Raw genomic sequence first — 14,904 nt, forward strand, 5'->3', positions numbered from 1 at the left:
TTGCTGAATGTTCATGTTTGCCACGCCAGTTGTGCTGCCTTTTTTTATTTTTATTGTTTTTTTATCATTTTAATATTAAAAATAAAATTTAAAAAATATAAAAATATTATTTTAATGTATTTTGAAATATAAAAGTACTTTAAAATTGTTTGAAAAAATAAATTTAATCTCAATTGATATATAAGTTGATTTATAAATTTTATAATAAAAGGTTTTGTTATTGATTGATGTATGCAAGAATAGTTTTTATTGGTGGAAAAAAATAAATGAGAAGCCAATGGCCCGCGAGTCCAATTCTCGCACAACTTATGATGCAATCAATTGCTCACTGGAACTATCTAGGTGGTGGCCCAATGGTAAGAGCTTGGAATCAAGAGGTTTGCTCCCTTTGTGGTCTCAGGTTCGAGCCCTGTGGTTGCTTATATGATGGTCACTGGAGGCTTACATGGTCATTAACTTCAGGACCCGTAGGATTAGTCGAGATGCACGTAAGCTGACCCGAACACCCACGTTAAACTAAAAAAAAATTGCTCACCGGTCAATCTCCGTTGCTAATTGATAGCTACCGATCCTCAACAACAGCTAGGGAATGGTCCATTGTTGTTCTAACTCCCTTTCTCGGATGAGGAATAGTCAATTGATGTTCAATATCCCTTGAAAACAAAAAAATGTGATAGAGATGGTTTTTTAAATTATTTTTTGTTTGGAAATATATTATAATAATATTATTTATTTTTTAAAAAATTTATTTTTAATGTCAAAATAATTTAAAAATATAAAAAAATCAATTTAAAACTAAAAAAATAAACTTTTTAAAAAAACTGTGAAAACAACATGAAGCCTAGCAAGATAGAAGGGTAAAACCTTTAGATGATGTGGACCCTGTGTGGCCATGATGAGGTACATCATCAACCGTTTCCATTATCCTCCTTTTGCTGTCAAAGATTCCGTATGTTTGTGAATTCTAGGATTTTTCTTGAATTACAGTTTAATTTCTCTAAATTATATATTTAAAATCATTAAAAAATATTATTTGATCAACATATTATTACGACTTTAAAGATCAAGATTATTAATTTATTGAGTGTAAATGATAAATTATCCATGTAATCGAGTAGAATCACTAGCTAGTTCAAAGTAGTGGGACATCTCATAACACGCACTTGAAAGTATATATATATTTATATATATATATATATATATATATATATATAATCGTGCAAACCCTCCTTCTCCATCCATTTAAACAATTCTCTAGCTATTTTTTTTATTATTATTAAATGGTGTTCTCATGAACAATATCTTCAAGATCTGTTAAATCTAAAATCTGAGATGAGAAAGGGATTGTGGAGAAGAACGTAGTTAACTTTCTTGGGTAGTTCATTCTTTGTTAATTTATTTGAATATAAAAAAAAAAAAAAAGAGAGAGAAAGAAATGGAAGTGCTGAGGAGTGCACGTAGTCGACTCGAGAACAAAGAAAAGGGAGAAATAAATCTTGAGAGTTGGAATTAAAAGAATATCGATCTTATATTATTAATCTCTTAAATAATAATAATAATAATAAGACTCTGTATATATATATATATATATATATATATATATAGAAGCAAGCACAGACTAAATAAAATGGAATAACAAATATAGAGAGAGCTGAAAAGAAGGGGCATATTAGCTCGTTAATTAAGCTGCAAAGAATAATTAGGGGGAAATAATATGCTCAAGGCGGGTGGGGCATAGAGCGTACAGGAGATGATTGTAAGAGCTACAAACATCGAAGAAAAAACAAACGGTGTCCCATAGCCCAGGAGGAAAAGAGGAAAGCATGGAATCGTAATTATTAATCAAAACAACCAGTTTATCCTTAATAGTGGTGCAATTAATAATTGTGAATGAAAAATAAAATCGAATCTTGAGAAGACGCTGCAAAGGAATGGAAGGAGGGGACAGCAATTAATTGGAGAGAATAATGAAGAGCCGCGCGTAGCATACGACGGACAGTGGAGGAGGGAGGGAGGGAGGGAGGGAGAAGTCAGGTCAGTGTTTTTTCCCACTCATTAGTAGATCTGATCTTGAATAAACGCCAATTAATATCCAATATTATGATGATTAGATCTTGAATAAATCACAGTGGTCTACACATAACATAGCTGGTCATATCATTATCCCTTGTTTTTTTATTAAAAAATGAATATATTTCCTTGTGATATAAATAAATTATTATCAAGAATCGATAATTTAATGTAGTATTTCTTTTCATATATATAATACTTCATAATTATTCTTCTTACAAATAAGAAGAGTGTGTTCGAGAGTGTGATTGCTATTGTTTTTTAAAGTATTTTTCACTCGAAATGAATTAAAATAATATTATTTTTATTTTTAAAAAATTATTTTTAATATTAAGATAATATAAAAATACTAAAAATATATATATTTTTTTAATAATAATAAAAAAAAGATGATGAGAATCACGGAGGATTTCATTATCTGTCTTGATCCGATCAGCAATGGACCAAGGAGTTCATGCATCCAACCAATCACGAAACAAGTATTCAACAGCGTTAATTGTTTTCCACTCCTCCCTCTCTCTCTCCCTCTCTCCCCTTGAAAAAATCACATTTCTCATTGGTACACTGTATTGGCAGCCGAATCTAGCAATCATCACTCACACGTATTGTCAACTCCTTTTCTTTTTTTTCTTTCATTTTTTTAACAAACCCACGTCTCCACTCCAATTGAAAACAAATTACACACACACACACACACACACACACACACAAAAAGAGAGAGAGAGAGAGGCAGAAATCTAGGCTGTTTGAAACCCCGATTCAAGGAATCAATCAGATTACATTCTCAAGTTATCCTCCTCAATCGTTCATGTCCGAACTAGGAATTCATGACATTTTTTATTTTGATAGCCCAATTCGAAGCTTGATATAATCAGTCTATAGCATCATCTCCCTATATATAATCATAGTTATCTATCTAAAATATACCAATTAACAGCAGGGCTTTACTGTATACATAGAGACGAAAGCGTTGTTCATGCCGCCATAACGGTGATTACCAAAAGTTCACTTTGGTCCTTGAGGTTTTTGTTTTGCTACGGATTGGTCCATGTGATTTTAGAGTATTATGCTTTGACCCTTGAACTCCATTTATGTTACTTTTCATCCTCTCCTGAGAAATAGGAGAGAAAATCATAAAAAAAATAGCAAGGAGAGTATTAATAATTATTTTTTAAAATAATTTTAATTTAAAAATATATTGAAATAATATTTTTTTAAAATAAATTATTTTTAATATTATCTTATCAAAACGATCTAAAAATATCAAAAAAAATTAATTTAAAATAAAAACAATTATAAAAAAAATACTTTTAAAACACAAAAATAAACAAAATTTTAATAACAATTATTGCTAGAGCTTCTCTCTCCAATGGATTTTAGTGTTCTTAGGGGGCTTATGGAGTTTAGTTCTAGTAAAAAAGAAGACATAAGCCAATACAATAAAATACAAAGACTCATGACGAGTATTTAAAAGCGTGATAATGATTGTTTTTATTTTTTTTTATTAAATGCATAAAAATAATATTTTTTTATTTTTAAAAATTATTTTTGATATTAACATATTAAAATAATTTAAAAATAAAAAAATATAATTTTTTTAAAATAAAAGGCACAAATCTGGAATGGTATCGGTGGCTGCAGAATAGAAACAACATAAAAAGTTTTTTTTGTGCCGTGAACCCTATGTTGGGAACTGCGTACGTGTAAGAAACCACCTAATAAAAGTCTCGTTTATGCTCTTCTACAGTTCACGGGACATTTGGTTCCAATCCAAGAAACCAATAAAAAGGGTCTTTGCCTTTTGGTTTAAAGTTTTGAATTTGAAGAGAAATGTGGCTTCTCTTCTCTTCTCTTCTCTTCTTTTTCAATAAATAAGTAAAGAGAACCAAAGAATAATCTGATCAAAGAGAGGAATGAAGGAAATGAAAGGGCGGAGTAGTCTCGTGGACGAGTTCTCACCGGCCTTTTATGGACTCTGCACTGTTGGAGGAATCATCAGTGCTGGTACTACTCCCCTTGCCATCACTCATGATGTTTTTAAAGTCAATATGCAGGTAATTAGTTGTGTATTTTTCCTTTTCTTTCTACCTAAATGTCTTCTTTCTTTTCTTTGTAACTTGTCTTTGATCATCAACGCTTTGTTAGCCTTTTTTCTTTCCTCCTGTGTTTTAGTGATTGTACAGCATGATGGGGGTATTGAAGGTTCGACTATCACAGGGTTTTGGTGGGGTTTAGTTCATTCGTTTAACTGAAATCGATTAGGCTTTTCATTCTGGAAAAGGGGGAGTATGGAGCTTGTATTGCTAGCTCTTATTAGGATTTTCCATTTAGCGCATACCGGCATAGAGGAACTCTTCCTGATCATGTTCTCAAGGATTTTATGGTGGCCTAACGGGTATGCTTACCTATTCATGCTTAATCACTTTGGTTTCCATTTCTTAATCATTCATTATTTAATTCCTATATTTCGTCCCTTGTATGTTGTCTGCCGATTATGTGTTGATATTTTGCCCATGTTTCATTTAGGATTCTGATTCTGAAACCTTATTCACTCCTCGTCATAGACCTCTAATCAATTCTGCAACAACTTTTGCTTATTTATTTATATTCTTCTCAAAGAAGAATATAACCTTGAATGGCCTTTTCAAAAGTAGCTGACATAATAGAGCATTTTGCATTCTGCAACATATCCTGTTACAATATGCAATAGCTCATGCTCTAAACAGCCAAGTGTTTGGGATACGGGCTGCTTGTTGATGATTCGTATTCTTGAATGATTCCCGCACTTGTCACCCGTACATTTTTCCTACTGTTCATTCTAGCTGACATATACTTGAAAATACTTCAGGCCTACCGGTGGAGGGCCTGCCAAACACCAGGAAGACACCACCCTGTTATCTTGAAGTCAGGAGAGTCTGAAACTGAAGTTCCATTGAATCATTTTTCCCAGATGTGAAAGATATATCATCCCAACTTGTGGTATTTGATGGTTTGGGTACTTAAATTGTCAGCATTTGCCGATGGAGATGCACCCAGATGATGTCTCCTTTTCTTAATCCCAGCATAAAAGTTGAAAGGCCAATTTGGTTTCCAAAGAACATATTGGCTGGTTTTTGTCTTGGATGATCTCAATGCGCAATAGAGTAAACTAGTATTTCACTAGGTTCGCTGCTTTGCGCTCTGCAGTGGGCTGGGTTTGTTGTATCTACGATGAATCCTAGTTTATCAAATTGAAAATAATTTAAGATTCGTCTATTTCTATGGAATGGCAGTTTTACATACTATGGATAGGCACGTGCAAGCATAAAAAGTTGTAACAAACCAAGAACTAGAATTGATGCTAGACAGACTTAATAAAGCTTGGTTTCTAACAAAAAAAAAAACATTGCAAAAAAAAATCTATAAAGTTCAGAGTCTAAGAAGCAACAAAATTCCTTGGCAACCACAGGCAGCCGCCATGAAGACTAATTCATCCTGCAATGCACAGAGACCATTAGTTCTGATGACCAAGAACAGTGTAAAAAAGTGTAAGTCTAGCTATCCAAAAACCATAAAAGTCGAGACTAAAAAAGTGTATATCAACTGGATGGAAAAACTAATGTCCATGTCTATCAAGGGAGCTGTTGATCGGAATACAAAAGATTGAAGGCGGAAAAAAAAAAAAAGTTGAGAGGTCCGCACCTATAAATTCTTGGAAATAACCAGAACCTGCTACAGCTACAAATGTCCTAGAAAGCAAGAGTAACATTAGAAGGAAAGCCTTGACAATAAATGCAAAGTAACCCGCAAATATTTTTTGATTTCCAAGTTTTCTTGGTGGATAAAGCACGCGAGGATTAAACGTGCATTTCTAGACTAAAAACTTCCTCTCCTTTTTTGGTCGATTCGTTTTGGTTCATCAAACAGATTTTTCTTAACGATTCAAAAAGACCTGTTTGATCCCAAAAAACCAAGAGAAGATAACGATTTGTTAACAAAAGAAAACATCCAAAGAGAAAAACAAAGGCATGCGATAACAGGAATCTAGGGGGGGAAGTCAAAAGCAAAAACATCATAAGCCCTCTGTTTAAGCAATGCTTGAATTAAAAAAAAAAAAGAGAGAGGAAAGAAAGCCTTTTTTTATGAGAAAACTATAGAATCTACACGATGAAAGTGTTTTCCAATACTCCGCGGCTTGGTCGAACCAAGCCTCCGCCGATAAGTTTAAAAAGAAAAAATCCAAAGATGCACAACAAAAGCCCCCATCCAAACTTCTCATCCTATTAGTAAAATGCTTTCAGTTCAGACACAAAGTTTCAACGTGCATTTTTTTTTTAACTTTGAGACAACGACAATTGCAATTGACTTTTCTGTTCATAGTTTTTTCCAAGACAACCTTTGACGGATATTTAGAATCGTACCATGCAATCCTCATAGTCATCTAAATCCAGGGGGAGAAAAAAACCAAAAAAAATGAGAGAGCTAACCAAACAAACTCAAATATGTAATGGAAGATAGCATTGACACATTTATGCTAAAGAAATGAGGAAGCTTACCATGCAATCCTCATTGACATCATCTCTATGGAGAAATCTATGAGTATTTGATCAAGTGATTCTCAATTGGGATACTATCCACTTGACTATTGATAGCCTCGTCTGACCTTGACACATTTTCCTTCTTCATCTTACCTCATACTCTACAATAATAATGAAAAACTCGATAAATCTTAGAATAAATTCATCAAGCAAGCCATAATTAAAAAGCAGCAGCAAACAAGAGCAGCCAAGAGAACCCACATCACTGGCCCTTTTTCTTGTATGCTCTCAACAGCTTGTACGTCCTCCCTTTTCATCGTTCCCGAATCTGTCAACCCTCGTCTCAGAAACAACTCCTTCTTTTTCATCGACTCCCCTACACCCCCTTAACTCCCCCATCAAAAAGCAGTCCCTACCTTCCTGTTTCCACGTCCCCGGATCTAGCCACCCTATCCACCCCCTCTCAAAAAAAGACCCCTTCATCTTCGTTGCCCCCTCTGCTTTTGATTTTTGTCTTGCTTCTTTGTGCCCAGAGAGAGGAAGTTCAGGGAATACTAGAGAGGTAAGAGAGTGTTGGGGTTTTTTTCAAGAAAAAACATGGTACGAAAATTGCCATGTCATTTGGTTTTAGAGGCCGTTTGTTTGCGTGGTTGCTTCTGCGTTTGAAGCAACCACAGCAAACATGATGTTTGGTAATATTAAAAACGCTATTTAATGACCGGTGGGGTCCATGCCAATTCACGTTTTGAACGCAAAATTGGCGAAGCAGCTCCTGGCTGCTTTTTCAAATTTGTGTTCGCGTGCACAGTGCAATTCACTTGCACTGTGCACGCAAACAGTGCAAGTGAACTTCTTTTTTTTTTTTTTTTGAGTGTGTATAGTTTTTGTATATTTTTTTTTAAAAAAAACTAGTTTTGCATTTTCATGTAAACAATATTTTTTTTCCTGAAAAACTAGTATAGAGCGAATTAAATTCACTCGCACTGTAATATCAAATTAATTTTATTCCTGATAATATTTTATCTAATTTTATTGCACGCTCAAAAAATTATAGAAACTGTAGTTCTTGTCGAATGAATTTTGAACGTAATGGAATTGTAGATGGTTTAATGATATAATAAAAAATATTTTATATAAAGTATTATTTATTTCATGAAGTAATAGCAATAGTTAAATCTACAACATTTAAATTAAAAATCATCAATTTTAATATATATATTTTTAAAATTATTTTATAACTTTAATTTCAAAAGCATTCTTAACCAAACACATTAAACTATTTTTTATTCAACCTCAATTTCAACCACAGTTTTAACCAAATACCTATTTTTTCAAACCAACTTCAATTAAAAATACTTTTTATAAAACAATTTTTTTAAACCACAACTATAACAACTACAACAATATCAAACATACTTTTAGTGTTTTTTCAAGGATGGAGGAAAGCGATGTTGTTTTTCCGACCTGATTAATTAGTTTTTTGTTTTTCTCGTTTTGGTTTTTATAGCAGTGTGAATGAATACTCGACTGGTGAACTGCATATTTTTCTATGCAATGATTACTCGACGAATACTTGTAGCTTTGAAACGAAAATCCCTCATCCTTTCCTTTTTTCACAATTATAACTTTCAATGAACAAAGTAGTGGTCTTAATCGAGGGTTTGGGGAAACTATTTTACCGTCTTTTTGAAAAAATAAAAAATTATTTTTTTAGTTTTAAATTAATTATCTTTTTTTGTATTTTTATATCTTTTTATTTTCTGATATTAAAAAAATTCTTATTTTAATATATTTTTAAATAAATATACATTTTAAAAATAATTTCTAACAAAGCTCGTTATGCGATAACCGGATATATATTCAGGAGGGAGGTGTAGATTTTATTTGAATGAGTTGTGACTTAAAAGAAAAAAAATCCGAACTAACCTCACTTCCCTACCATCTACACAAATCTATTTTATTTAAATGAGATCATGTTTTTTTTAAAAAAATTATTTTTGAAAAAATTTAAATTATTTTTATTTTAAAATAATATTTTTTTAGTATTTTTAGATTATTTTAATATATTAATATTAAAAATAATTTTTTAAAAATAAAAAAATATTATTTCAATATATTTTTAAATAAAATATAATTTTAAAAAAAAACCACAGCAACCGACAAACAAACATCCAAATTCAGCTCATGTGCAAAGTCCAATTGAGCATTTGGATGATGGATGATGATGTCATAATAATGATGATCGTGAATGCCTCTAGCTTTGGGGTTTAGGGCTGGTTTCCTTGCTTGCACCAGATGGGCCCTACCCAGAGAGGATCAGACAGTCAAGATTGTTTGATTGATGTAATCAGCTCAGCCACCTCTGATGCAATGTGCCATTCACCATTCACCATTCACCATTCACCATTGCCATAAATGGTAGCTTGAAAGTTATAACAGAAAAATTGAGAGGAAACACGAGGAGGGTGTCTCAAATTAGATCTTACAGAGCTAAATTTATCCTTCTCAAACTAATAGTTGCTGCGATATTTTGCCATCGAAACAAGAAAAATCCATGTTGTCAGAGAGACCGACTATCTCTAACAGCGCGTGATGATGACGAACCAATCAAGCGTATTCAGCGAGCCAGCGAAATTTACTCTTCAAACACAACCCACCTTGGAATTGTCATGTCTGAGGTCAAAGATGGAACCTTTTTTTGCTTGGTTAGCATTTCTTGGAAGAAAACCGTGTAATAAAAGGAAGGGAGGGAGAGAGGGAGACGGGGGGGAGAGAGAGAGAGAGGTAGCAAATAACAATTACTCTTATAAAAAACAAAAAAAAACAAAAACAAAAATGGAGGAAATTAAAGAAAACTGTTGTTTTGTAGAAGTGATTGATGGAAAGGTTAAAAAGAAGGAAAACAATGGCAAAGGAAACATGTAAAGCCGCGTACCCTTTCTTCCACAAAAACAAATAAATAAATAAGAGGGGGAAAAAAAAATGTTAGCTGGTCAGCACTCTCCAATCCGATGTTTCTCAGCAACAACAGCAGACCCCATTTAATATTCACAACATCATATTAATAAACAAACAACTTCACAGTCGTGTTATGTTTTAAAACTTGGTTTCTCCTCTTTTCTTCCATTTTTCCTTCTCCTACCTACACTTCAGATCCATCCTTTCTTTCCCTTGTATAATTCAAGACATTATATAGGTAAGTACTTAAGTTATCATGTCTTTCCTTGTGCTTGAATCCTGTCACTTTCTTTAAATGGCTTATTTTCCTTGTTGGGTTTTTCTACTTTTGTAATTTGTGATGGTATTCTGTTGTAAAGACCTGTTCTTGTTGGGTTTTGACCGGTAAGTTATCATCCCCCTTTTTTTTTTCATGTATTTTGATGCAAAAGCTTTCGTTTTGTGTACTTTTTTTCGCTCCCTTCATCGGAAAATGAAGAGGGTATTCATTTTCGGACGAAACAAACTGCACAGGAGGCTTTATCTGATGTTAAATGCTTTCTAATCTTGAATTAGATTTGTCTGCTTGTGTATGCACATAAAAACGCATGTATAGATTATGTGCACAAGTTTCCAAATTTGGATTTTTGTTTTTAATTATGATGTAAATTTCGTTCTTGCAGTGTAATTGATGAGACTTCATTAGATGAGGACAAGGTGGTGAAGTGATTAAAGGGAATTGTGGTTGTTCCATGGGCAATACATGCCGTGGATCTTTCAAAGGAATACTTCATCAGGGCTACAATCAGCCCGACGAGCAATCGACCGTCACTGCCTCCAATTCCAAGCGCCACGCCTCCTCTGATCACTCCAACTCTGAGCATTCCTTTTCAAGTCTTACCTCCCAAGAACTCACCCCCAAAAAGGACAGCAATTTACCTCTCATTAGCCCTACCAAGAAAGATACAATAATGAGGCGCAGTGTCGATAACCAGGCTTATTATGTTTTAGGCCATAAAACTCCAAACATTCGTGATCTTTACACTTTAGGTCGTAAATTAGGACAAGGACAATTTGGCACTACTTATTTATGCACTGAGATTCTTACGGGGATGGAGTATGCTTGCAAGTCTATATGCAAAAGAAAGTTAATTTCCAAGGAGGATGTTGAGGACGTTAGGAGAGAGATTCAGATAATGCACCACTTGGCAGGTCACAAGAATATTGTGACCATTAAGGGTGCCTACGAGGATCCATTGTATGTTCATATTGTAATGGAGCTTTGCTCAGGAGGAGAGTTGTTTGATAGGATCATCCAAAGGGGGCATTACAGCGAGAGGAAGGCAGCCGAGTTGACTAAGATTATTGTAGGGGTTGTGGAGGCGTGTCACTCGCTAGGGGTTATGCATAGAGATTTAAAGCCAGAGAACTTCTTGTTAGTGAATAAGGATGATGATTTCTCGCTTAAAGCTATTGATTTTGGACTCTCTGTGTTCTTCAAACCAGGTATACAACACATCGTTTGCATTTTGTTGAATTATCAGCATATCAAGATACTAAAGATGTTTGTAAAAAAAAAAACATCAAGATATTAAAATATGAATGTTACTTCATCCATCTATTTTTTTATGAAATGTTTTTACCAATTAGATTACATGTTTTACTGATTAATAACTCTTCACATCTAAAATTCTGTACCTTCTCTTGTGCTTGATGGTATTCATTTTGTTAGAATGAATTTAAATAATTAAAGCTTTTTGTATGCATACCTATAATTGCTTGAATAGTATAGCGAACTTATGAAACACTTTTCTTCTCTAAAGACCTCAAATCAAACTCTGGAGATACAGTAATGTGTAGCATTCACGAAGCCTTTCAATACATGGTATAACAATGTAATCTTGAGTATTGATGCTTATATGTGGTTGGCTATTACAGGTCAAATTTTCACTGATGTGGTTGGAAGCCCATATTATGTTGCTCCAGAGGTGCTCCTCAAGCACTACGGGCCAGAAGCAGATGTGTGGACAGCTGGGGTCATATTGTATATATTGCTAAGTGGAGTGCCACCATTTTGGGCAGGTTGGTGTTCTTTGGAATACTGCTATAAAAGCTTAAGCTTTTTTATTCTTTGTGCAATTTACTGAAAAGTTCTTCTGTTTTGGATTTCAGAAACACAACAAGGAATATTTGATGCTGTGTTGAAGGGTTACATCGACTTTGACTCAGACCCATGGCCCCTAATATCAGACAGTGCCAAAGATCTCATCCGGAAGATGCTTTGCTCTTCACCTTCAGAGCGTTTGACAGCTCATGAAGTGCTGTGTATGTCTGACCTTTCAGTAGTTTCTTGAGTTATATGAATGATAATTGGGTAGGCTGCTATATCAATTTGGATTTTGCTTTCTGTGTTTTTTGGTAAAGCAACCCAAATACCAGATAGCAGGATGTGTAGTCTACATATCCGTTGCTGTGTTTACAGTGCTAAAAAAACTTATGACTTCCTTTTTGTGTTCCCCTTGGGTCAATCAATTTAGGCTGCACGATGCCTGAATGTAAAACATCATGTTGTCCTTGAATTACCACATTAGTATGTGCATTGCTGATCTTCAATTCACTGTTGCTTTGGAACTCACTGCCCTGAAGTAGGCTTGCTAGTAAACTTAATTATGTAGAGTCTGCAATTTTTGGATTTGGATCCAAAATCGTTATGCTATTGTGGGAATACCTTATATGCATAGCTTGCTGTATTCGTACATTATTTGATTTTCAGCTAACTTCTAGGTCAAACTGACATATATTTGCTTTACCAGGTCATCCTTGGATATGTGAAAATGGAGTTGCTCCTGATAGAGCGCTGGATCCCGCTATACTTTCTCGTCTCAAGCAGTTCTCTGCAATGAATAAATTAAAGAAGATGGCTTTACGGGTAAGGGCATGCGCATGTTCATATGCAACATATTTTTTAGCATTCTAGATAATAGTGGGCGCACTTCATGGAGAATACTTAATCACTTGGAAAATACAGATGAAGGCACTGGTTACACACCCATGTCACTAGTCCTCGTATAGTTTTTGCTTGTTTCCCAGTTACTCTCTCGCACCTATGGGCAGTCTATCATTTTAACTGGAAAGCATACTCACTTGACGTTGCTTACTTTGCTACTTCTGAAGCTAGAGGATTGATTGACAGTTTGTCATGTCTTGGATTCAGCTCTTTATACCATATACATTCTGATGACTTGTACTTGTTTCACATTATCAGGTAATAGCTGAAAGCCTTTCTGAGGAGGAAATTGCTGGTTTGAAAGAAATGTTCATGGCTATGGACACTGATAACAGTGGTGCAATCACATTTGATGAACTCAAAGCTGGTTTGCGAAGATATGGCTCTACCTTGAAGGATACAGAGATACGTGATCTTATGGATGCGGTAAGATGTTTGTGTCAAAGCAGATATCTGCATATCTGGTTGTTTCTGTACATTTTTTTACTTCTCTATTCCATTGTTTTTCCCAGTCACATCTCCTTTTCTCCATTTTCATACTCTTATTTTTTCCTCATTTTATGCATATGCTTTTCATATTTATTATGTTAAATCTTAGTGGTTATCTTCTAATTAGTTATTTTTGTCAATTTCAGGCTGATGTGGACAACAGTGGAACAATTGACTATAAGGAATTTGTAGCTGCTACAGTTCATCTTAACAAATTAGAGCGTGAGGAACATCTTGTTGCAGCATTCCAATATTTTGACAAGGATGGAAGCGGTTATATTACAGTCGATGAGCTTCAACAAGCTTGTGCTGAGCATAACATGACTGATGTTTTACTTGAAGACATAATCAAAGAAGTTGATCAAGATAATGTAAGTCATCTACATTTATATACAGTGGGGGTTGGCAAAGAGATTCAGTTATTTGAATTCCCTCACCTGTTTGCTTGCTACCAAACTTCATTGATTTGGTGGTACGTGTTGTTTCAGGATGGAAGAATTGACTATGGTGAATTTGTTGCCATGATGCAAAAAGGCAATGCAGGAATTGGTAGACGAACTATGCGAAACAGTCTGAATATGAGCATGAGAGATGCACCAGGTGCACTATATCTTGGGAATATGTGATGTACAGGTACCTTATAGCCTTTTGTTTTCAGATGATTCCCATTTTCCACTTCTTACATTTTACTTATTGCTGGAACTGTCACTTTGCTGGGAATTTCTAATGCACATTTCATAATTGGTGACGGTAGATGTTTGAAAGAAAGAAGCCTTTAATCAGCAATTATCAAATCATTGTTTCTGGAACTAATGTTCTTGACAAAATGGTTTCTGGTACTAATGTTTTAAGACTTGCCAATCATAATATTCTCATGATAACCTGGGAAGATTTAAAAGATGATTCCAAAGCGAAAATCTAACGATTGTAAAGTTGTTTTCGATTTTCATAATGCTTTTATACCTTGCAATTAAGCATTAAAAAACAGTAACTAACTAGTATTAATTATTGTGCACAATTAGTACAGTCTTAAAGGATATAGAACTAAAACTAAAGTACTATCGAGATATTTTTGGATGGCGATTTTAGATACAATTGCGTAGTAATTTATGATTACCAATCATAGTCCTGTATTTTGAACTACACCCACATTGGCAGGCCGCACAGCAAAGCTGGAAGATGAGGATGATTGGTAACAGTAGTTTGAGAAATGATTACAATTCCTTCCGAGTAACAGAGGATTTAGATTTTTGGAAGTTTCTGTGCTTGAACATTTGTCCACTTGCATTTATATTGCTGTGTGACTGGGGAAAGTGATCGTAAGCTTTGTAAACTTTAGTGTGAAGTGTTATTATAGCTGTTCATGTTGATAAGTTAATTTGTTGTGCTTTTATTTAAGCACTCTGTTTGTTGATTTTTGAAGAACGAGGATCTTAAGTTTCATTTTCATACTCCAGGCATTGCTGAACCCCAGGTTGAAAAACATCACACTATCACAGCATGCTAATGACTTGGGGTTAACCCCATCTGTGCCAATTATAGAGTCTTGCATGATGGATTGAAAAGCAGAAATTGGTCCTTGTACTTGAAAGTAATTGTCAAAATTGATCAACAACGAAAATCTTCCAATGCTACATGTTCCTTTTAATCTGTATTTGTGCTATAAGGAATTTGGAGAGACTGAACACAGCATATACTGTCTCGTTCTATCCTCCATCTCCTATTTAGCCAAAACCAATAGAATATATCTACACTACAAAACCCCATCTTTGTTATTAATTTGTCTTGAAAACAGTGTACATACAAAATAGCAGCATACTTTCTGTGCATTGCAAATAAATTGAGCTGGTATGAATGGTCATCTCAGGCTAGACACCCTCTGAC

At 34.3% G+C, this 14,904-nt stretch overlaps 1 protein-coding gene and 2 long non-coding RNA genes across 5 annotated transcripts; 2 read left to right on the plus strand and 1 right to left on the minus strand.

Moving 5' to 3' along the window:
* Positions 1-3,834: 3,834 nt before the first annotated feature.
* On the plus strand, positions 3,835-5,336 carry LOC112328645 (uncharacterized). The gene is made up of 3 exons (XR_002983720.2): positions 3,835-4,124; positions 4,243-4,465; positions 4,919-5,336. It is a non-coding gene; the product is annotated as an uncharacterized LOC112328645 (long non-coding RNA).
* LOC18108886 (uncharacterized) lies at positions 5,301-7,212 on the minus strand. 2 transcript variants are annotated; one of them, XR_002983719.2, is made up of 4 exons: positions 6,849-7,212; positions 6,606-6,748; positions 5,752-5,798; positions 5,301-5,544 (listed from the first exon to the last, which is right to left on the minus strand). It is a non-coding gene; the product is annotated as an uncharacterized LOC18108886 (long non-coding RNA). The 2 variants fall into 2 exon arrangements; XR_002983718.2 differs by lacking the exon at positions 5,752-5,798.
* A 2,209-nt stretch (positions 7,213-9,421) lies between these two features.
* LOC7481684 (calcium-dependent protein kinase 26) lies at positions 9,422-14,471 on the plus strand. 2 transcript variants are annotated; one of them, XM_052455771.1, is made up of 10 exons: positions 9,422-9,783; positions 9,905-9,929; positions 10,208-11,030; positions 11,463-11,606; positions 11,697-11,849; positions 12,338-12,453; positions 12,790-12,957; positions 13,167-13,391; positions 13,509-13,653; positions 14,179-14,471. In XM_052455771.1, exons 3-9 carry the CDS (start codon positions 10,277-10,279, stop codon positions 13,644-13,646), a joined length of 1,698 nt encoding a protein of 565 aa, XP_052311731.1. In that variant the 5' UTR covers positions 9,422-9,783; positions 9,905-9,929; positions 10,208-10,276; the 3' UTR covers positions 13,647-13,653; positions 14,179-14,471. The 2 variants fall into 2 exon arrangements, with proteins under 2 accessions (XP_052311731.1, XP_024464517.2); XM_024608749.2 differs by lacking the exon at positions 9,905-9,929 and having other exon boundaries at positions 9,423-9,783.
* The last annotated feature ends 433 nt before the right edge of the window (positions 14,472-14,904 follow it).

This window comes from Populus trichocarpa, chromosome 9, assembly GCF_000002775.5.
Source record: "Populus trichocarpa isolate Nisqually-1 chromosome 9, P.trichocarpa_v4.1, whole genome shotgun sequence".
Classification (NCBI taxonomy): domain Eukaryota; kingdom Viridiplantae; phylum Streptophyta; class Magnoliopsida; order Malpighiales; family Salicaceae; genus Populus; species Populus trichocarpa.